The 22,773-nt window shown below is 44.5% G+C and overlaps 1 protein-coding gene across 2 annotated transcripts in view; it reads right to left on the bottom strand.

Annotated features, from left to right (window-relative positions):
• The window catches only part of MFHAS1 (malignant fibrous histiocytoma amplified sequence 1), a 109,280-nt gene that overhangs the window by 9,232 nt on the left and 77,275 nt on the right, over positions 1 to 22,773 (bottom strand). For both annotated transcript variants that reach the window (XM_030812406.1, XM_030812407.1), the window contains exon 2: positions 4,785 to 4,911. In XM_030812406.1, the coding sequence (XP_030668266.1) occupies positions 4,785 to 4,911 (127 nt within the window). The remainder of the gene's footprint in view (positions 1 to 4,784; positions 4,912 to 22,773) is intronic.

Below are 22,773 nucleotides of genomic sequence, written 5' to 3'. Positions count from 1 at the left end.
GACAGAGACTTCATCTCAAAAACAAAACAAAACAAAACAAAAAAAACTTACTGACTGCATGAACTAAGTGTTGGATAAAACACAAGTTAACTGCAAATAGGCAGGAGATTTCTTTTTGGGGTGGAGAAAATGTTCTAAAATTAGATTGTGGTGATGGGTGTATAAATACAACTCTGTAAATACGTTAGTAATCATTGCATGGGCGAATTTTCTGGTATGGAAATTATACATCAATAAAGCTTTTAAAAATGTAGCTGTCACAATCTGTATCCTTGAGGAGGTCAGAATTTTTCAGAGCAACCCAGGGAAATTTGCTACTAGGTGAATGTTCACCTCATCTTAAATGCAGATATCCTTGAAAATCAACTCAAGATATTCAAAGCATGGAAATTACTCACATTTCTATCTGATAATCAGCAAGGGGGAGAAGAAGCCACTCAACTCCTGTTTCTCCCTGGAGGGTGAGGTGCAGAAGGGGAGGCATTTCATCCTGTTCCTGAAACCTCTTCCCAGTGAAATGCTGGTGGAGACCTCAACCACCAATCCACTGAGACAAGTTATAAGAATAAATCATGTTCTTTAAAAAAAAAAAAATCACTACCTACTTCTTATTCTCTGTCTCTCCCAACGGGGGAACAAAACATCTAGAAATTTTTAAAAATTAGAAATAGAAAAGCTTGGAATTCATTAAAAACGGCCAATCAGATAACAGTCATCTATGGTTTCTTCTTTATAAAGAAAGCATTGCAGAACCATTAGTCAAAGACAGACAGTTAAATGACAAGTCTCTGATTTGACCAACAAAGGACAGGGCTAAACCAGTCAAAGAAGAGCTTGGAATGTCTTTTTTAAAACCATCATGAGATCTAGATCACCCATCTAAGCCCCACAATGGCCAGCAATCACCTAGAGTGATTATTCTGGTCTACCTGGGAGCCTTCTGGTGGGCACCCATCATCCCAGCATGACTGACAGCTGTCCCATCATTCTCAAACCTCTCCTGATTTGAACAGTAAGTGATATGTTCACACTACCTGAGAGTGGGAGGGACTGTGCTGAAGATGACAGCAGACAGCATGGACAGTTTTGCCTTTGTACCACACAGCAGGTATTGACTACAGAGCAGTCCTAAGGCACCACTGGCCAGGGAGCCCACCCTTAGAGACACGGACTGGAACTGAGCCATCAGAAAGTCGTGTACACACATTAGACTCATCTGGGTGGCTTCTTTTGTTTTTTAATGACTCATGCCTGGTCCCTTCCCTGAGAAATTCTAACTTAACATGTCTCATTAAGAAAGCCTGACCTTGGCCGGGCATGGTGGCTCATGCCTGTAATCCCAGCATTTTCGGAGGCTAAGGCAGGTGGATCACTTGAGGTTAAGAGTTCAAGACCAGCCCAGCCAACATGGTGAAACCCGGTCTCTACCAAAAAATACAAAAAGTTAGCCAGGTGTGGTGGCGTGCGCCTGTAGTCCTCGCTACTTAGGAGGCTGAGGCAGAAGAATCACTTGAACCCTGGAGGTGGAGTTGCAATGAGCTGAGATCGTACCACTGCACTCCAGCCTGGGTGACAGAGTGAGACCCTCTGCCAAAAAAAAAAAAAAAAAAAAAGCCTGACCTCTATGGTGACCTGCTTAAGTTACCTTGGCTGGAGTTGAAAGCCAGCACAACAGCCCTAGACTTCCAATGTCTAGTGCCTGCTGAGACCCCCAGTCTCAGGCTCAGGCCCAAGCTCTGTGTTGACTTAACCACAGCTTCTTTGCCAGCTATCCTCATCGATCCCCCCAAATCTCCCGCTTCCAATCCACTGTCATCCACCCATGAACGGGACCTTCCCCGGAGCCTAGCCCAGCCTCCACACGGGTTTTTGTCCATGTGTTCATGGATGTAAACTGTGGGTGCTTAAGGCAGTGAAGGTGGTGGGGAAACACTGGGCAGCTCGAGCACAGGCTTCACGTCTAAGTGTGCTTTTCTATAAAGTCACACAAGAGATCATTTACCCCTTGCAGCTGCATTGAAATATGGTAATTTCCAAGAAACGTCTTGCCAGGAATATGAAACTTCCCTATTTAGAGAACATTCCTTCATTTAGAGTTGAGAATTATATTGCAAAGCTGTCATCCATTTCATGAGACTTTTTTTTTTAACCTATTCAAAATAAAATGATTCTGATAGCTAGGTCAAAAGCGGTTCAATCCCTAAAGGGGCTTCCTCGGCATCTAGATGTCTGCCGCCATGTACCGCCGCTTACCCAAGGCTTTAAGGCTGCTTGTTCGTTCAGGTTCAATACGCTGTTGAGAGAGAGGCTGGTAACAATTTTTTCAGGTTGGTATAAATGTGGTCTTTCTGCAGCAGTACAAGAAGCCCACGGCAAAACACTGATAAAGCTCGCTTGGTGCCAGGGAGGTTTCTAGTGCAAATGGATATTTTAACTCCTACCTGTGTTGCACCTATTCAACGGCTTGTGGCTATGGCAAAACAATAGGTTCATGTCTTTCTTGGCTCTGGAAAGTTTACGCCAATGCAAAGTATATTGAATTTTTGTTTCCTCTGTTTCATACCCTGCTGGTTCTGTAATAACCCCTTAAGCTTTAAGAACTTACGGGGAATTAAAGAGAGAGAGAGGAGAAGAAAAAGAAAACACATAATATCCCCTTATCCATCCTCACCCAGGTGTATCTGAAAGAAAGGGACCAATGTGTACAATTTCAAAGAAATTAAAAAAGAAACAATGAAATTTCGGTTGTTGATATGTTCAGGACAGGGGATATTCAGGTTAATATTCGGTTGGTGCAAAAGTAATGGCACAATTACTTTTGCACCAACCTAATAACAGTTACTCTGTAATCCTATTTTAATATTTAAGAAGCACTGCTGGCTGGGCGCGTTGGCTCACACCTGTAATCCTAGCACTTTGGGAGGCCGAGGCGGGCGGATCACGAGGTCAGGAGATCGAGACCATCCTGGCTAACACGGTGAAACCCCGTCTCTACTAAAAATACAAAAAATTAGCCGGGCGAGGTGGCGGGCGCCTGTAGTCCCAGCTAGGCGGGAGGCTGAGGCAGGAGAATGGCATGAACTCCGGGGGGTGGAGCCTGCAGTGAGCCGAGATTGCGCCACTGCACTCCAGCCTGGGAGACAGAGCGAGACTCCGTCTCAAAAAAAAAAAAAAAAAGAAGCACTACAAGATTCACAATGTCTCAGGGTCAGTGATAAATTAAACTATGCACATGATAGTTAAACAGTACTCTGAATACAAGAGCATTAGATAACAGTTTCCCTTGGGTGTTCAGTGACATTTCCCAGCAAGGATAGATTAGAGATGTTCTGTGTAATGAGTTTCCCAGTTTGGAGAAATGGGGTACTGAGCTGAGTGCCCCCTACTCCTACTGCAGCAGCTAATGAATGAGAATGCCACTGGAAACCCTTGCTTTGCAGGGAGCACACCAAAGGGAGGGAAGCTGCCACGTGAGGGGCGAGACGGACACCTGTCACACTGCCTGGAAGGTGACCGGACAGCAAGTTTCCCAAGAGGAGATGACAGGTCACAATTCCCAAAGGCACACTTTCCCACCTCCCTAAAAAAAGGCTTAGATTCATACAAAACTTTTTCACTAAAAAATTCCATGTGGCCAGCTAGGAAAAAAAGTCGAGTTTGCTGCATGGATATGAATACTTTGCTGGAGAAAGCATGGTACTGACATCACCCAGATCATGAGATCTGACCCAAGAAGATCTGTGGCTGCTGCTTTTCAGGATTTGAGGTAAACAGGCATTTCATCTCAGCTTAAAAGTGGCCTCTTTGGTTCTTAATACAAACAAAACAAAACAAAAAACAAACATACACAAAACCCAAACAAACAGGATGAGTGTTATCTAGAATAGTAACCTAATGTTCTATCCAAAAGTTACTTTGCATGTGTACGTTCTCTGTCTTCAAGTCCATTTTGGGGCAAGGTGGTGGCAAACTGCACAGCCCTTGATTTTCAGGGACAGACTCAAAAATCAGTACCATGCAACAAAAAACAGTCTATTACTGACTTTCTGCAGGCTTTGCTCATGGAATGGGCCTGCACTGTTTTTTGATGTGAGCACCAACTTAATTCTGCAATGACAGAGTTAAGACTGCCCATCAAAAAAATATGTTCTTTTGTAATCCCAGCACTTGGGGAAGCCGAGACGGGTGGATCACGACGTCAGGAGATTGAGATCATCCTGGCTAACATGGTGAAACGCCCTCTCTACTACAAATAGAAAAAAATTAGCTGGGCGTGGTGACAGGCGCCTGTAGTCCCAGCTACTTGGGAGGCTGAGGCAGGAGAATGGCGTGAACCCGGGAGGTGGAGCTTGCAGTGAGGCGAGATCGCGCCACTGCACTCCAACCTGGGCGACAGAGCGAGACTCCGTCTCAAAAAAAAAAAAAAAAAAAAAAAAAATATGTTCTTTTTGGTTGCATATACCTGCAAATAAACTAAAAACCAATGAACTGTACACTTAGGTAAGTGAACTGTGGTATGTGAATGACACCTCAAAAAGGCTGTTAAAAAATGTTCTGACTTTATTAGCAAAAGTAAAAAAAAAAAAATCACAAAAAAGAAGAAATAAAAGTTCCTGTTTTGCTGCATAAATCATGATGCTGATGTCATCCAGAAGAATTATGTCTGTTCAGGAGGCCTTTGCAAGGTTTGTGCAGATGCAGTTTAACCTGGATTTTTGTTGTCATATCTATGGAGCTGGGATCAGGAGCCAGGACCGGGGGCCAGAGGGTCTTTGAGAACTCACTTGGAACAGGGGCTGATCACAGTCGGCGTGGGTGGGTAAACCAAGGCAACATTCACTCGCTCGCTGCCGTTCTTGGGGCAAATGATCTCTGCCACTCCTTCTGGTCTGGGCTGACTCAGCAACTCCCCTGTAGGAGGAGAGAGAAAAATGTGTTACAGAGATGTGCCCTAAAAATGGGCTCATTTTACAAAGACAGCACTGCCTGGGAATGGGGGCAGGCAGAGAAGGGCAGAGGTGAAGCAGCGAAGGGTCTGAGAACAAATGTGCAACCAAGAACAGCAGAATTGCCTGGGCACCAGCTCTAACGCCTAAATTCTCCTCTGCGTCACCGTGGAGAAAATTCTCATGGTTATGGCAGGAAGGCCCACACTAGACAAAGACAGCATCTGTCACTGCTCTGCTCACCTTCCTTTTAACAGACTGACTCCAGGGATCTTTATCTAGATATCATTGACTGAGCCAGAGTCCCCAGAGCCCACTGAAGCAAGGGCTGCCAAGGAGGTGTTCATAATTAGCATCTGGGGCAGATGGGACTCAAGCAGACCACAGCAACTGTTCAACAAAGCCCTGTATAAATGATCTGGAAACACAGCAGGCTAAAGGTGTTAAAAAGACAAACAGCCTAAGATCAGCCCAGCCTCCTCCGGGCAAGGGGACTGCCCTGATAGGTATGTGTGAAGTGGATGCACGACACAACACTATCTAACGAGTCTAGTAAAAACACATAATTAACCTAATGGATCACCACAATACTTAAAGGAAGGTTATTACTCTGCATGCCCTGGATGTAATCTCTCTTCAACTAGGTCATTACATCTCTAAAAGCAGTGATGACTTCCATGCTCTCATCCACATACCCAGGGCACCCTGCCCTTTCTCAGAGAGTACTCAAGTAACAGCTCCTGGCTGCAGATGGGACATGTTATTGTTCAAACTGCCCTACTTAAATTAAACCTAGGAACTAAATTTTTTGTTGTTGTTTTTGAGACAGGCTCTTGCTTTGTCACCCAGGCTGAAGTGCAGTGGCCTAATCATAGCTTGCTGCAGCTTCGATCTCCCAGGCTCAAGTGATTCTCCCACCTTAGACTCCCGAGTAGCTGGGACCACAGGTATGCAGCACCACATCTGGCTAAATGTTAACCTTTTACTTTATTTTTGTAGAGAGGGGAGTCTCGATATGTTTCCCAGGCTGGTCTCAAACTTCTGGCCTCAAGCAATCTTCCTACCTCAGCCTCTCAAAGTCTTGGAATTACAAGTGTGAGCCACCATGTCTGGCTTCCAGAAAGTCAATTAACCAAATCAAGGATGTGAAATGTACACCAACTGGGGAAAGACACTACTGCAATTAAAACTTCAATTCTCTGCACCAACCACTTCCACTGCTGACTTGAAATTCTAGAGACTCCGGGCTGGGTGCGGTAGCTCACACCTGCAATCCCAGCAGTTTGGGAGGCCAAGGCAGGTGGATCACAAGGTCAGGAGTTCGAGAGCAGCCTGGCCAATATGGTGAAACCCCACCTCTGCTAAAAATACAAAAATCAGCTAGGCGTTGGTGGCAGGTGCCTGTAGTCCCAGCTACTCAGGAGGCTGAGGCAGGTGAATCGCTTGAACCCAGGAAGCAGAGGTTCTAGTGAGCCAAGATGGCACCACTGCACTCCAGCCTGGAAGACAGAGTGAGAATCTGTCTCAAAAAAAAAAAAAAAAAAAAAGAAAGAAAGAAATTCTAGAGACTCCAAAGAACAGCAGTCCCCCCTTATTCCTGGGAGACGCATTCCAAGACCCCAGCGGATGCCTGAAACTAAGGACAGTACCAAACACTATACAGACTACGGTTTGCCTATAAGTAGATACCTACGACAAAGTTTAACTTATAAATTAGGCACAGCAAGAAATTAACAACAAGAAATAGGACAATGATAACAATACTGTATTAATAATTAAACTTATATGAATATGGTCTCTCAAAAAATATTATTACGTTGCATTCACATGTATTTGGACCACAGTCGATTGCAGGTAACTGAAATCACAGAAAGTGAGACCATGGATAAGGGGACCACTGTATCTGCTGACATATAATGACATGAAATTCCTTTGCCTCGAAGTGCTGTATTTCCAGCAAGGCACAGTGGTTCACGCCTCTAATCCCAGCACTTTGGGAGGCAAAGGCAGGTGGATCGCTTGAGCCCAGGAGTTCAAGACCAACCTGGCCAACATGGTAAAAATACAAAAATCAGCCAGGCATGATGGCAGGCGCCTGTAATCTCAGCTATTCGGCAGACTGAGGCATGAGAATCGCTTGAACCCGGGAGGCAGAGGTTTCAGTGAGCTGACGTCAGGCCACTGCACTCCAGCCTGGGCGACAGAGTGAGACTCCATCTCGAAGAGCAAAACAAAACAAAAATACCGTATTTCTAAATGTCTCATCCCCCACAAAGGCCACACTGACAGCGCATGCCCATATCAGCACTGGGCTCTCAGTTGTAAATGTACACCTTGTTTAATCTTCACAATGGCCCTAGATGGGTTTATCCTCGTTTTACAAATGAGGATGCTAATGCTCAGGGAGGTTATGCGACGTACCCAGAGTCAGGAGCTAACCAGCGGCAGGCTCGGGACGTGAACTTGGGAACCCACTTGTGGGGCCCTTACTCTTTGCCCCCAGGCAGGTGCCTCCCCAAAGCAGGGACTGCTTCTCTATGCCAGAACTCATCTTTCCTAAATAAGCAATCTAAAAACGCTATTTTTAATTAATGAACTAAGCAGCATACTTTTATGAAAGACATTAATTTTCTGATGTGAACATTTTTATATAGTGTCGCACAATATTAACTGAATGTAATTTGAGTTCCTTAACCAAATTCCTGTAAACAGCAAACCGCTACAAAAGTTAATTTAGCATCATTAGCTTGTAGCATGGCTATGTGGATATCAGAACTGCACTTCAAACACCAGCTAGGAAAAGATCCCCAAATATAAAAATGCAAGTTAAAAATGTAAACGTTAAATGCTTATCAAAGTAATAAAATGAACCCAAGTAACAGCATGTTCGAGCTAGACTGGAACCTGGAAGGCGTCCAGTCCAAACATCAACTAATAAGTCAGAAGCCCTCTGAGTTTAACAGATTTGCTCCAAATCCCACAGAGAGCTGCATGTCTGTAAACCAACCCACCCACCATGCACCACAGGGGCCAGGACTCCAACGAGAAGTTGCTGTGGGCACCCCAATCTCTTAACACCCTTACTTCTGGGACTGCCCTCACCTAGCTCCTTGCCTGCTATCTTCAAGTTCTACTTTTGTCCTAAAATCATCCCCAGGGCTTGAACACAGAGGCGGCTTCTTTGGTTTCCTCTGAAAACTCTCTCCTGGTTGGAATTCCACACAGGCCCCAGCTCCACCTGCTTTTATCTGCCTGGGCACTCAGAATAACAAGTGCAGATGCCAAGCCCCTGTCCTCAGCACCCATCCCTGGCACCAGCCTGGTGCAGCAGGCTTCTTGACTAGTATGTCATAGCTTTCAGTGGTCAGATCATTTTGCCAGAGAATTTGAAATAATAGGCTGGGTGCAATGGCTCACACCTGTAATCCCAGCACTTTGGGAGGCCGAGGTGGGCGGATCACAAGGTCAAGAGATAGAGACTATCCTGGCCAACATGGTAAAACCCTGTCTCTACTAAAAACACAAAAAATTAGCGGGGTGTGGTGGCACGCGCCTGTAGTCCCAGCTATTCAGGAGGCTGAGGCAGGAGAATCGCTTGAACCTGGGAGGTGGAGGTTGCAGTGACCCGAGATTGAGACACTGCACTCCAGCCTGGATGACGGGGTGAGACTCTGTCTCAAAAAAAAAGAAAGAAAGAAAGAAAGAAAAGAAAGAAAGAAAGAAAGAAAGAAAGGAAGAAAGAAAGAAAGAAAGAAAGAAAGAAAGAAAGAATGAATGTATAGCAGACTACTAAGCCTCCATTATCACCTCTAACTGTACCCTAGACTCTCCGCATCACACAGACCCAGGTAACTGGTTTTGTTTGGGTCTTACCTCTAGCAGCACTGCCATCCATGGAAACAGAGCACGAAGGTGGAAGGCACTGAGAAGTTTCACACGTGAAAAATTCACTTGATGTTAAGAAATACTGAGCAACAAGCAGAACAGTCCATGATTTCCAGCACATTTGTGTACTCCAACAACCTACTATGTGCTGCCAGTATCCTTAGGATTTAAGAAATGCGCACAGTTCCTAGATTAAGAACATAAGAAAAACAGCTTTTTCCTTTCAAAATGACCTTAACTCAAATATGAAGAACGGTTTATGTGTGTGCTATCTAGCAAAACGAAGCTAATCATTCTCAAATTTAACATAAACTTGATCTTCAAAGTAAAGTGCATTATTTCACTGAGTAACTAACTACTGAGACCTTACTGTGTATGAGAACTGAAGAAGATGCAGGGGTCTGAGAGTTGAGGGCACAGCCTCCACCATGGAGGACCCCAGTGTCCACAGGGGAGGCCAGGTGTGCAAAGAACTACAGTCCTGTATGATGAGGTCCCCGAGGAAATTCACAAGAGATGCTGGAGGAGTTCGGGGAAGGAGAGATTCATACTGATTCACAGGACTAGGAAAGACTTCAGAGTGGGGAACACTTAGACAAAGGACCCAGCAACTTTTGTTATCAGAATGGAGAACGATGCGTGCACTGTACCTCACCATCATAGTGTAATGTATGTCAAACTGCAAAATAAGCCTAAGTTAATCCAGGAAGAAGAAAAGATGACCACAGCAGCAACTGACATTTAGTGAGCACCTTTTATTGGCTTGATGTTGTTTATGTACCATCTCAGTCCTCACAACAACACCAGAAGGTAGGGAGAATAATTATCCTCATTATATACGGAAGAGGAAATTGAGGCTCAGATGCTAGAGGTAGTTTGCCAACAGTCACAGGAAGTGGCTGTGCTGAACTTTGACAGCAGGACTGACTAAACTCATCACTACCAGATATCCTGTGTCAAGGATATCGTGATGTTTAAATTAGGTAATACATACAAGAAACAGACTAAACACTGTATCTGGCAGTGAGTAAGTACTTGACACTATTACTGTGGTCACGAGAAGATTCTCTAGAGGCTTACTATTCTAAATATACAAAGAGTTCACACAAGCGCATGTGAGGACATGGCGAGAAGACACCGTACGTGAATGAGAAAGCCCTCACCAGATACCAAATCTGCCGGTGCCTTGATCTTGGACTTACCAACCTCCCACACTGTGAGAAATAGATTTCTGCTCCTTACAAGCTACCCAGTTAGAAGTAATGAAGGGTAGGGTACAGAAAGGTGGAGAAGCTGGCTGGGCTGCCCTAGGCCAGACTGCCCATGATCAGCTGGCCAAAGCTAGCGGGCAGGGGACTGTCCTCTGGGTGCCAACAAATTCCCTGGGAAGCTATCTTGGGGGGTGAAGGAGCAGGCTGTGCAGAAAGGAGGCTATAGAACTTTCTGGGAAACATGATGAGGCACCAGCTGTGGTCCCTGGAAGGCCACCAACATGGGATGCTGAATTCATAGGGAAGGCAGCTGGAACACCCTTAAAGGGTCTGAGTTGCTGCTGAACTTGAAAGGGACTTACCCAAGGTATGCAGGCTATCGGTGGATTTCCCAACAATCTTCCTGCACAGCCACTAACAAGTCAGCTGGGGTACCCACAGGTATATTCTAGCACTAAGCCACATATACTCTTAGGGGGTTTTGGGGATTCACAGAGTGGTTCCCCAAAACTGTAGGGATGTTGCATTCTTCCTGTGAACAAGGTTTCCTCTTGGCTCAATTACACAGTCAGCCCTCCTTATCAGTGAGTTTTGCATCCATGGATTCAACCAACTGCAGGTTGAAAAAATTGTTTTTAAATTGTATCTGGGCTGGACGTGCTGGCTCATGCCTGTAATACCAGCACTTTGGGAGGCCAAGGGGTGGGGGCAGATCATTCGAGGTCAGGAGTTCAAGACCAGCCTGGCCAACATGGCGAAACCCCCATTCTCTACTAAAAATATAAAAATTAGCCAGGCATGGTGGTAGGCACCTGTAATCCCAGCTACCGGGGGAGCTGAGGCAGAAGAATCACTTGAACCCGAGAGGTAGAGGTTGCAGTGAGCCGAAATCGCGCCACTGCACTCCAGCCTGGGCAACAGAGCAAGACCCTGTCTCAAAAAATAAAAAAAAAGAAAAAGAGAAAGAAAAAGAAATTCCATCTGCACTGAACATGTGTAGACTTTTTTCTTGTCATTATTCTGTAAACAACATAGTATAACAACTATTTACATAGCATTTGTATCGTATTAGTTATTATAGGTAACCTAGAGATGATTTAAAGTGTAAGGGAGGAGGCTGGGAGCAGTGGCTCACACTTGTAATCCCAGCACTTTGGGAGGCCGAGGCAGGCAAATCACCTGAGGTCAGGAATTAGAGACCAGCCTGACCAACCTGGTGGAACCTTGGCTCTACTAAAAATACAAAAATTAGCGGGGCATCGTGGCACATGCCTGTAATCTCAGCTACTCCAGAGGCTGAGGCAGGAGAATCATGGAATCTGGGAGGCAGAGGTTTCAGTAAGCCGAGATTGTGCCATTGCACTCCAGCCTGGGCGACAGAGTGAGACTCTGTCTCAAAAAACTAAACTAAACTAAAATAAAGCATCTGGGAGGGTGTTCATAGGTTATCTGCAAATACCATGCCACTGGATATCAGGAACTTGAGCATCCAAAGACTTTGGTACCCATGGGGGTCCTGGAACCAATGCCCCACAGATATCATTCCTTTTCAAAACGACTCAAACTCATAGGGTCACTTGATAATTGAATATATCCTAAGGTATGGTTCCAACGACAGCTACAAAAACTTACACCATCAAAAATTATGACCCTCTCCTAGAACTGTTTTCACTTTCAGCACACACCTCTGCAACTCTTCAAAATGTAGGAATCCACTGAGTTCTGGGCAATTTAACAATGTAAGGAAATTTCCATTTTCAGGCATTTGTCAATTCTCAAGTGCGGTTTTGAATCTGAATGCTGAGACTTCAATAAAATAAATAAATAAATAAATAAATAACGAACACTCAGAAACACCCTTCAGTGTCTCGAAACTTTGGAAACCATTTGTGAAGTCTTATCAGTCACAGAGTACAATCGGCAGGGCAAACAAACCAGGCCAGTTGGGGCCTCTCAGAGATGCCCTTAAATCAGAATGCCCTCAGCACCTATCTTCAGTGAGTATTCATGGCCTGGTCACTAGGCAACACTAAACAAACTCAGTGTCAGCAGTTGGCTTCCACTTCTACCAAGCATCCTCCAAAGTGGTGATAGTTAGAGGCAGAAGGAAGAAAAACGGCCACACTCTTGATTACTTCTGCGACTCACACAATGGTTCTCAGATTCTCCCAATGAATAACACCAGGGAAGCCGTGCCAGGCCCACACACTGGGCACAGATGACGGGCACCTTTCAGTTTTCCTTTCATGGCAGGTGCTCCACCTGGAGCCCGTGAGCTCAGCTTTTCCTTGTTTAGCCCAACTCCTGGCAGAAGACAATCATCCTGACAGTAATGTTTGCTTGCTAATTCCATAAGGCTTTTTTAAAATTATTTTTTGGTTTGAAAGATAGGAGGGAGAAGAGGATGACTAAATGATCCCAGGTTTGCTAAACCAGGAAGAGCTGCATTTGGTCCAAGGGCCCCATGAGAGATCATCAGTCAGGTCTCTTCTAGATCAAACAGCTGGGGCCTCAGATCACAATGCCCCTTCCAATGCATTTGGCAAACGTTGAACCACAGAAAGCCAAGGAGAAAAAACTGCTATTAAAATTATTTTTCAAATCTCGACCACAATTTAGTCTCTTCCCTCACATTATAAGCTTATATAGTTGACCCTTGAACAATCAATACCCCAAGCAGTCAAAAATCCACGTATCATTTCTGACCACCCCAAAAACTTAACTACAAAAAGCCTACTGTTGACCAGAAGCCTTAACAATAATGTAATCAGCTGATTAACAGATATTTTGTGTGTCACATATAGCATGTGCTGTATTCTTACAATAAAATAAGCTAGAAAAAAGAAACTGCTATTGAGACAATCATGAGAAAGAGAGAATATATTTACTATTCATTAAGTGGAAGTGGACCGTCATAAAGGTCTTCCTCATCATTGCCTGTTCACTGAGGAGGCTGGGGAGGAGGGGGAAGAGGAGGGGTTGGTCTAGTTATCTCAGGGGTGGTAGAGGTGGAAGAAAATCCGAATGTAAGTGGACCTGCACATTTCAAACTCGTGTGTGTTCAAGGGTCAACTGCATTTCCCTTTCATGATAACCTTTCATTTGGAGGGGTTTTTTTTGTTTTGTTTTGTTTCCTTTTTTGAGACAGAGTCTCGCTCTGTTGCCCAGGCTGGAGTGCAGTGGCATGATCTTGGCTCCCTGCAACCTCCACCTCCCGGGTTCAAGAGATTCTCCTGCCTCAGACTCCCAAATAGGTGGGATTACAGGCATGAGCCACTGTGCCCGGCCTGTTTGGGGGTTTGTTTGCTTTGTTTTGTTTTAAAAACAATTCATACACATCCAATCCTCTGTAGCATTCTTCCCTACGTCTTCCTCATGCCTGGTGATTTGTGATTCCTGTTCCTCTTGCTTTCTCTGTTTCTAACACCTGCAACAGAAGGAGAGCCCATCTCCCCTCCTCCACGCCACTCTTCCTCCGGGGACGCCCACCTGCTGCAAAAGTATCAGGGTCTTGGCATCTCCAGAGTCCCTGGGGAGTTTCCTTCCCCAAGTGTCTGTTACAACACTGGGATGAGAGGCCAGGTAGAAACTTCAGGAGGATTCCACTTTGAAGTGTGAGGCTCTACCAGACACAAAATAAATATTCCTGGGGGCCAGAATAAACGTCCAGGGCCAGCAAGTGAACCTGGCTTACGTGGCATGTATTAATATGTAGAAGAAATTTCCCCAGGGAGGTTGCAGGAAGCTGAGTCACCTACTAAGAAGGGCTTTATTTTTGGTTCTAAAAGACAGAACAATAGCAAAGTAAAATATTGTTCTATATCAAAGTTCTTTAAACTTACTGTTCTCAGCATCTTCATCAGTCCCAGATGAACTCTGATACTATACAAATTGCAATAACACAAGAACAATAGATGCTTTCTTCAGATTTTGTATGAGATTTCTCTGGAATTTCTAAAAATCCTAGAAAGGGGCTGGGGCCTGGTGGCTCACGCCTGTAATCCCAGCACTTTGGGAGGCCAAGGCTGGCAGACCACTAGAGGTCAGGAGTTCAAGACCAGCCTGGCCAACATGTTGAAACCCCATCTCTACTAAAAATACAAAAATTAGCCAGGCGAGGTGGTGCACCTCTGTAATCCCAGCTACTTGGGAGGCTGAGGCAGGAGAATCACTAGAACCCGGAAGGCAGAGGTTGCAGACAGCAGAGATTGTGCCACTGCACTACAGCCTTGGGGACACAGCCAGACTCTGTCTCAAAAAAAAAAAAAGAAAACCTAGAAAGGAATCATGAGGCACCACTTGAAGCTTAAATGAGGTGGTTTTATGATGTTGGGGGTATAGAAAATCATTCCTCAAAATATGGCGCCTGAGCACGCTGGGCGCTTTTGAAAGCTGAGAGCCCTCTGAAATAAGCCTCAGAATGAAGGCCCCTCTAACCTTGTCTTGTCCCCAAACCACAAGGGCAGGGACTATTCCTGGAACGTCCTTATCTGACCAAGAGAGCTTACCAAAAGAAACATAAATGCTTTCTATGCCCTCCCTGGAATCTCATTACCTCAGAAAAAAAGCCTGACGAATGTGACCACACCTGACAGACTTTTTCCCGAGATAGTGTCTGCCTCTCAGGCCCATTCCGATTCCAAAGAGAATCACTTACAAGTTAATTTCGGTCTCTGTGGTCCATTCATTCTCCCTAATCATCACTTACTGCCTCTCAAAAGAACTGTCTACATTCTCATCTCTTCCCTCCCCTATGAAAAACGGTATAGCTTCTGTATCCTACTGTAATTACCTTCGAATGTTAATAAATTTATTTGCCTTAGTAATCTTCTTATTCTTATTAATTTGCCTTTCATCAGTTGATTTTCACTGAACCTTCTTCTGAGAGCAAAGGGAAAGTTTTCCCTGCACTCCCTACAATGAAAAGAAAGCATTCACGTGGACGGCGTGCACACTTAAAAACCTCACCAACCACAAGAAGTGGCCAGAGCTGGTGTGAAGAGACTAATTCATGGAAGTAAATTAATAGTGGGACACACTGTAAGAAGATAAAACTTCCGAGGTCAATGTTGCAAAGGACAGCTAAGGCCTTCTACATTATTCTCTTAGTAACAATTTAAAAAGTGAAATGAACTTGAACTTGTCATTCACCTGTATGTATCATTATATATAGTGATATATTTAGATATACAGTAGTCCCCCATCACCTGTGGTTTTTGCTTTTAAAGATTTTGGCTACCAGCCATCAATCTGGGTCTGAAAATATTAAATGAAAAACTCCAGAAATAAACAATCATCAGTTTTAAATCTAGCACCGTTCTGAGTAGCATGATGAAATCTCGAGCTGTCCAGCTCCATACCCCCCAGCACCATGAACCCTCCTTTGTCCAGTGTCCCCACACTGTAGACGCTCCCCACCTGCTCATCACTTAGGCACTTTCTCGGTTATCAGATCCACTGTCAAAGCGTTGCAGTGCTTAATACGTCACCCTTATTTTACTTCATAATGGCCCAAAAGTGTAAGAGTAGTGATGCTGGTGATTTGGAACTGCCAAAGAGAAGCTGTTAAGTGCGTTAGTAAAAAGCTGAAAGGTCTTGACTTAATAAGGAAAGAAAAAAAATTGCATGCTAAAATTACTAGATCTACAGTGAGAATGAATATTCTGTGAAACTGTGAAAAAGGAAAAATAAATCCGTGCTAGTTTTGCTGCTGCACTTCAAACTGCAAAAGGTGTGGTTACAGCACCTGCTAAGTGCTTAGCTAAAATGAAAAAGGCATTACATTTGTGGGCAAAAGATATGACCGGAAACATTTTCCAATTGATGGCAACTGGGTTTGGTACCACTGGTGGTTTCAGGAGCCAGTGGGGGCTTGGAAAGTATCCCTCGCAGATAAGGGTTGGAGGAATGACTCTATAGCAAGGGTCCCCAACACCGGGGCCATGGACTGGTACGGGTCCATGGGCAGCACAGAAGGAGGTGAGTGGCAGGTGAGCAGGCAAAGCTTCATCTGTTTACAGCCACTCCCCATTGCTCAAATTACCACCTGTGCTCCATCTCCTGTCAGATCAGCATAGCATTAGATTCTCATAGGAGTGGGCAAACTCTATTGTGAACTGCATATGTGAGGGATCTACGCTCCTTATAAGAATCTAATGCTTAATGATTTGTCACTCCCATCACCGCCAGATGGGACCAACTAGTTGCAGGAAAACAAGCTCAGCGCTCCCACCGATTCCACATTATAGTGAGTTGTATAATTATTTCATTATCTATTACAATGTAATAATAGTAGAAATAAAGTGCACAACAAATGTAACGCACTTGAATCATCGTGAAACCATCCCACCAACCCCACTCTCTGGTGCCAAACAAGGTTGGAGACAGCTGCTCTACGGTGATATAGACATATAGTGAGATGCACACACACCCTGCCTTTTGTTGCTCTATAATGGCCCTACATGTAAGTATGTCCTTAAGAAAAGGTGCACAAGGACTTACACCATCCTCTCCTCACTGACCCTTAAAAGGTCTGACACCATCTGACCCAAGTCAAAGCTGCCTCTTCCCGCCGCTCACTCGTCCCACCACGCCTCCCTGCAGACACGTGCGCCACTTGGCTCCATTTTGCTCGCTAAGGGTTTATATAAATACAAATCCACCCAAGAAAGGAAAACTATTTCCCCTTTTCCTGCTCTGGATAAAGTTCCAGCAGACTTGGCTAAGGATGAGACAAGCTTCACAGATCAAAGAGAGTTGGGGAGATGGGGAGGGGGAGGAACAGAGCCCAAACCTAGCTCAGCCCTCTCCTCTCACAAAACGCAAGTCAAGATTATAAAAAGCCCACAGTGCTGCACTGAAGTGCTTTCAAAAGGTTACTCTTTATTTTGATAGCCTGTCACCTACTTCTTACTGGAAAATGGTTCCAGGCTCAGAGAAGTTACTGCAGACGGCATAAGAGCATTCAGACGACAACGTTCTCCTCCCAACATTCATTTTCCTTTCAAGAGAAAATAAGAGGAACCTTTACGACCTGAAATTATAAACACTAGCCCCCAATGACCATATCAAAATCCACCTGACTTTGAAGTACTAAGGGGAATCATGTGACATCCTTATTAATCATCAGAAGCCAGGCCGGGCACAGTGGCTTGCGCCTGTAATCCCATCACTTTGGGAGGCCGAGGCCGGCAGATTGGTTGAGACCAGAGGTTCCAGATCAGCCTGGCTGACATGGTAAAACCTCATCCTACTAAAAATACAAAAATTAGCGAGGCATGGTGGCGGGTGCCTGTAATCCCAGCTACTCTGGAGGCTAAGGCAGGAGAATCGCTTGAATCTGGGAGGTGGAGGTTGCAGTGAGCCTAGATCATGCCACTGTACTCCAGCCTGGGTGACAAAGCAAGACCGTCTTGGGAAAAAAAAAAATGATCAGAAGCCATATACAGTCAACTCCTGAACAAGAAAGGTTTGAACCATGCAGGTCCATTTACAGGAAAATTTTCTTCCACCCCTGCCACCTCCTGAGAGAGCAAGTCCAACCCCTCCTCTTCCTCCTCCTCAGCCCACTCAATACAAAGACGATGGTGAAGATCTTTATGATGATCCACTTCCACTGAATAGTAAATACATTTTCTCTTCCTATGATTTTCTAAACATTTTCTTTCCCCTAGCTTAGTTTATTGTAAGAGCACAGTATATAATATATAAAAGATACGAAATACATGTTGATGAACTATTGATGTTATCCGTTGAGGCTTCCAGCCAACAATAGGCTATCAGTAGTTAAGTCAAGGAATCAAACATTATATGTGGATGTGATTCCATGGGAGGGGGCTGGTCAGTGCCCCTAAACCCCGAGTTCTTCAAGGGTCAGGTGTACTTGCTTCTTGTCTCCTAACATTTCTGCAAATTCATTTTTCTCCAAGGAAGGGAGGAAGGAGGAGCAGTGAAGGTTGGGACTGGGAGGTCTGGTAGAGCTGAGGCCTCCCTGAAGAGTCCTGGGAGAGGAGAAAACCCGCAGGCTTGGAGTCGGACCCACAGGGCCTCAAGACCAGAAGGAACCTTGAAATGGCTCAACTTTCTCCTTTTGCTCATGAGTAATGTCTCGCACAGACGGAAACATCTCCCATAGCACTACAGGGAGAGGATTACGGCTGGAATGCTCTCTCAACACCAGCTTTTCTTTATCTACACTCCTACCCAAGTGTCATCTGCAGAATAAAATCCAGCCGGGACTTGAGGCCATTTGAAACCCACAGCATCTATGATGACAGGAAAAGCACTAAATTGCACGGCTAATTTAAACCCAGCACTGCTAAACCTCTTCAACCTCTGAAAAATTGTAATTGCAAACCAGAATAATTTTTTTTTTTTTTGAGATAGGGTCTTGCTCTGTCACCCAGGCTGGAGTGCAGTGGCGCAACCATAGCTCACTGCAGTCTCAGCCTCCCAAGTAAGTGGGACCACAGGCACACACCATCATACCTAATTTTTTTTTTTTTATTTTTTGTAGAGATGAGGTCTCGCCATGTTGCCCAGGCTGGTCTCAGACTCCTGGTCTCAAGTGATCCTCCCACCTCAGCCTCCTAAAGTGCTGGGATTACCGGTGTGAGCCACCATGCCTGGCCAAGGCCACTATTATTCTCCTTTGGGTAACTAACGTCCACCTGACGCATTATTAGCTGATGCTGCGTCTCCTCTGTGGGGACGTAAGCTCCACAAGAATGGGATTTTCCTTACTCACTGTTGGATCCCAAGCATCCAGAACAGTGCCAGGAACACGGCAGGCCTTAGATATATGTTGAAGAACTAAACATATCCATCCCCGAATACTTAAGTTGGGGCCTAAACACGGAAGTCTCTCAAGTGCCCTCAGGTGTGTGGTTCTGAATCCCACACTGGTGTGGTGCAGGTTTAGGCTGCAGGGGCCAGAGTCCACACCCTCTTCTTCCACAGGGCACACAAGTCCCCAGCTAGGAAGCTTCCAGACTTCCCTGGGCAGTACCACCTTCCCTGCATGCCATCTAAGGGCAAACAAAAAACCCCAAAACCAGAAGCACTCCAGGAAGTGGTCACCCTGCCTTGCTTTCTTACCAGATTACTGGATCTTTTTCAGACTAAAGAGAAAACCACAACAAAGTCAAGTTCCATTTGGGGCGATTCTAATGCCAACCTCTTAAAATATTTTCTCAATTCTGAGGATTATATGGCTCGGAGAAGCCCGTAAGTGTAGTGCAAAATGTCCTCTTCTGAATCGTAGTTGCAAATGGCTTCCTTTGAGGGGGGAAGGCAGAGATACAAAGAATCATTTAGTGGTTCGGGGGTGTGGGGTAGGGGGAGACTGAAGCTGGAGTAAGATCTTAGCATCCCCCTTTTTGTCCTCCAGTCTTGGTTACTGACACGGGCTGGTCAGTATCCTGCTGGGTCCCAGGGTGGTGGGCACATCTCTGGAGATCTTTCTTTCTGCAGTTCTCTCCTCTGGGTGGGCTATGGAGGACACCCTCCCGGCACCACAGCCTGAAAACTCTCAAGACAGTAAGCTGGGGCAATGACAGGCTTGCCTCCTTCACTTCTCATAGCTCAGGATCACTGTCCTTTGTTGCCTGATGCTCGTGGTCTTTCTTAGAAATCATTACTTCTTATATTTGACAGGGGTTTTTGCCCTAGGTGTGTGAATGAATATGGTTCCTGTGGCACTGTCTTGGCAGGAAGGGGTACTGTGGCTACAGGCATGTTTTGCTTTTGCTTTGTGCTTATTTTTGCCATAGGTTTTTTAGTGCTTGATACTGTGAATAAAATACAGTCAAGCACTGTCTAATGACTTCTTTTTTGCCTTTTTGAGATAGAGTCTCGCTGTCACCCAGGCTGGAGTGCAGTGGAGTGACCTCAGCTCACTGCAATCTCCACCTCCCAGGTTCAAGCGATTCTCTGGCCTCAGCCTCCTGAGTAGCTGGGGTTTCAGTCGTGCACCAACACGCCCAGCGAATGCTTGTAATTTTAGTAGGGACGGGGTTTCACTATGTTGGCCAGGATGGCCTCAAACTCCTGACCTCAAGTGATCCGTCCACCTCAACCTCCCAAAATGCTGGAATTACAGGCATGAGCCACTGTACCTGGCCTTCATATAATGACTTTTTGATCAATGGTGGACCCCACATTTATAAGGGTGGTCCTAAGAGATTATAAAAGAGCTGAAAAATTCTTATCAGCTAGTGATGTCGTAGAGCAATGCATTATTCTCATCTTTGCAGTGATGCTGGTGTAAACAACCTACTTCACTGCCAGTCATAAAATGCTAGCACATACAATTATGTACAGTATATAATAGAAACAAACAACTATGTTACTGGATTATGTGCTTACTATACTATACTTTTTATCATTCTTTTCGGGGGTACTACTTATTTTTAAAAAACTACTGTAAAACAGCCTCAGGCAGGTCTTTTGGGAGATGTTCCAGAAGAAGGCATTTTTATTATGGGGTATAACAGCTCCATCACTGTCACTGTCCCTGAAGACCTTCCAGTGGGACAAGATGTGGAGGTAGAAGACACTGATATTGATGATCCTGACCCTGTGTAGGCCTAGGCCAATGTGTGTGTGTCTTCATTTTAACAAAAAAGCTTTAAAAATTAAAAAACTATAAAATTTAAATAGAAAAAAACTCATACAATAAGGATATAAACAATATTTTTGTACAGCTGTACAATGTATTTTAAGCTAAGTGTTATCGTAAGAATCAAAAAGTTAAAATATTAAAAGTTTATAAAGTAAAAAAGTTACAGTAAGCTAAGGTTAATTTACTATTAAAGAAATAAAGACTTAATAAATTGGATGGGGCCTAAATGTACAGTGTTGAAGTCTACACCAGTAGTAATGTCCTGGGCCTCCATATTCACCCATACTGACTCACCCAGAGCAACTTCCATTCCTACAAGCTCCATTTATATTAAGTGCCCCACACAGGTGTATACCACATTTTTATCTTTTTTTTTTTTTTTTTTTTTTTTTTTGAGACAAGAGTATTGCTCCGTTGCCCATGCTGGAGTGCAGGTGCATGATCTCGGTCACTGCAACCTTCACCTCCCAGGTTCAAGCGATTCTTGTTCCTCAGCCTCCCAAGTAGCTGAGATTACAGGTGTGCACCACCACGTCCAGCTAATTTTTGTATTTTTAGTAGAGACAGGGTTTCGCCATGTTGGCCAGGCTGGTCTCAAACTCCTGACCTCAAGTGATCTGCCCATCTCAGCCTCCCACAGTGCTGGAATTACAAGCATGAGCCAGCATGCCTGGTCACCATTTTTTATCTTTATACTGTATTTTGATTGTACCTTTTGCATGGTTAGATACACAAATACTTACCATTGTGTTACAATGGTCACAATATTCAGTACAGTCGCATGCTGTACAGGTTTGTGGCCCAACAGCAACAGGCTAGACCCTATAGCCTGGGTGTGTAGCAGGCTAGACCCTACAGCCTGGGTGTGTAGTAGGCTAGACCATCTAGGTTTGTGTAAGCGCACTCTGTCATGTTCGCACAATGACACAAGCGCCCAAGGGTGCGTTTCTCAGAACATATCCAAATTGTTAAGCAAGGAATGACTGTAATTTCTTTTTAAATAGTAAGCCTGTCATCAAAGTTAAAAAAGTTAAGCTGTTCCAAAAATGCTGAATGAAAAGACAAGTCACAGACTGGGAGAAAATATTTGCAAACTATATATCTGATAAAAGACCTATGTGCTAAATATGTAAATAACTCTCAAAACTTAAGAAAATAAATAAAATAATTTTTTTAAATGGGTAAAGTTCTAACAGTCACCAAAGAAGGTAAACCGATGGTAAATAAGACCATGAAAAGACACTCAACGTGATGCATACTGGGGAGCTGTAAATTAAAACCACATGAGATACTACTTCATGCCTGCTAAAATTTTTTTTTTTCTTATTTTAGGTTCCGGGGTACATGTACAGGATGTGCACGTTTGTTACACGGCTAAACGTGTGCCATGGCAGTTTGCTACACAGATCAACCCATCACCTAGGTATTAAGCCCAGCATCCATTAGCTATTCTTCTCGATGCCCTCCCTTTCTCACCGCCCCCCACACAGGCCCCAGTGCGTGTTGTTCTCCTCCCTGTGTCCATGGGTTCTCATTGTTCAGCTCCCACTTATGAGGGACAACATGTGGTGTTTGGTTTTCTGTTCATGTATTAGTCTGCTGAGGATGATGGCTTCCAGCTTCATCCATGTCCCTGCAAAGGACATGATCTCATTCCTTTTTATGGCTGCACAGTATTCCATGGTGTATATGTAAAACATTTTCTTTATCCAGTCTATCATTGATGGGCATTTGGGTTGATTCCATGTCTTTGCTATTGTGAATAGTGCTGCGATGAACAATACACATGCATGTATCTTTATAACAGAATGATTTATATTCCTTTAAGTATATACCCAGTAATGGGATTGCTGGGTCAAACGGTATTTCTGGTTCTAGGTCTTTGAGGAAGTGCCACACTGTTTTCCACAATGGTTGGACTAATTTACATTCCCACCAACAGTGTAACAGCATTCCTATTTCTCCACAGCCTCGCCAGCATCTGTTGCTTCTTGACTTTTTAATAATTGCCATTCTGACTGGCGTGAGATGGTATCTCATTGTGGTTTTGATTTGCATTTTTCTAATGACCAGTGATGTTGAGCTTTTTTTCATAAGTTTGTTGCATGCC

Source organism: Nomascus leucogenys, chromosome 4 (assembly GCF_006542625.1).
Source record: "Nomascus leucogenys isolate Asia chromosome 4, Asia_NLE_v1, whole genome shotgun sequence".
Classification (NCBI taxonomy): domain Eukaryota; kingdom Metazoa; phylum Chordata; class Mammalia; order Primates; family Hylobatidae; genus Nomascus; species Nomascus leucogenys.
Note: the sequence above shows the minus strand (reverse complement) of the source record. Positions and strands in the feature narration are given on the sequence as shown.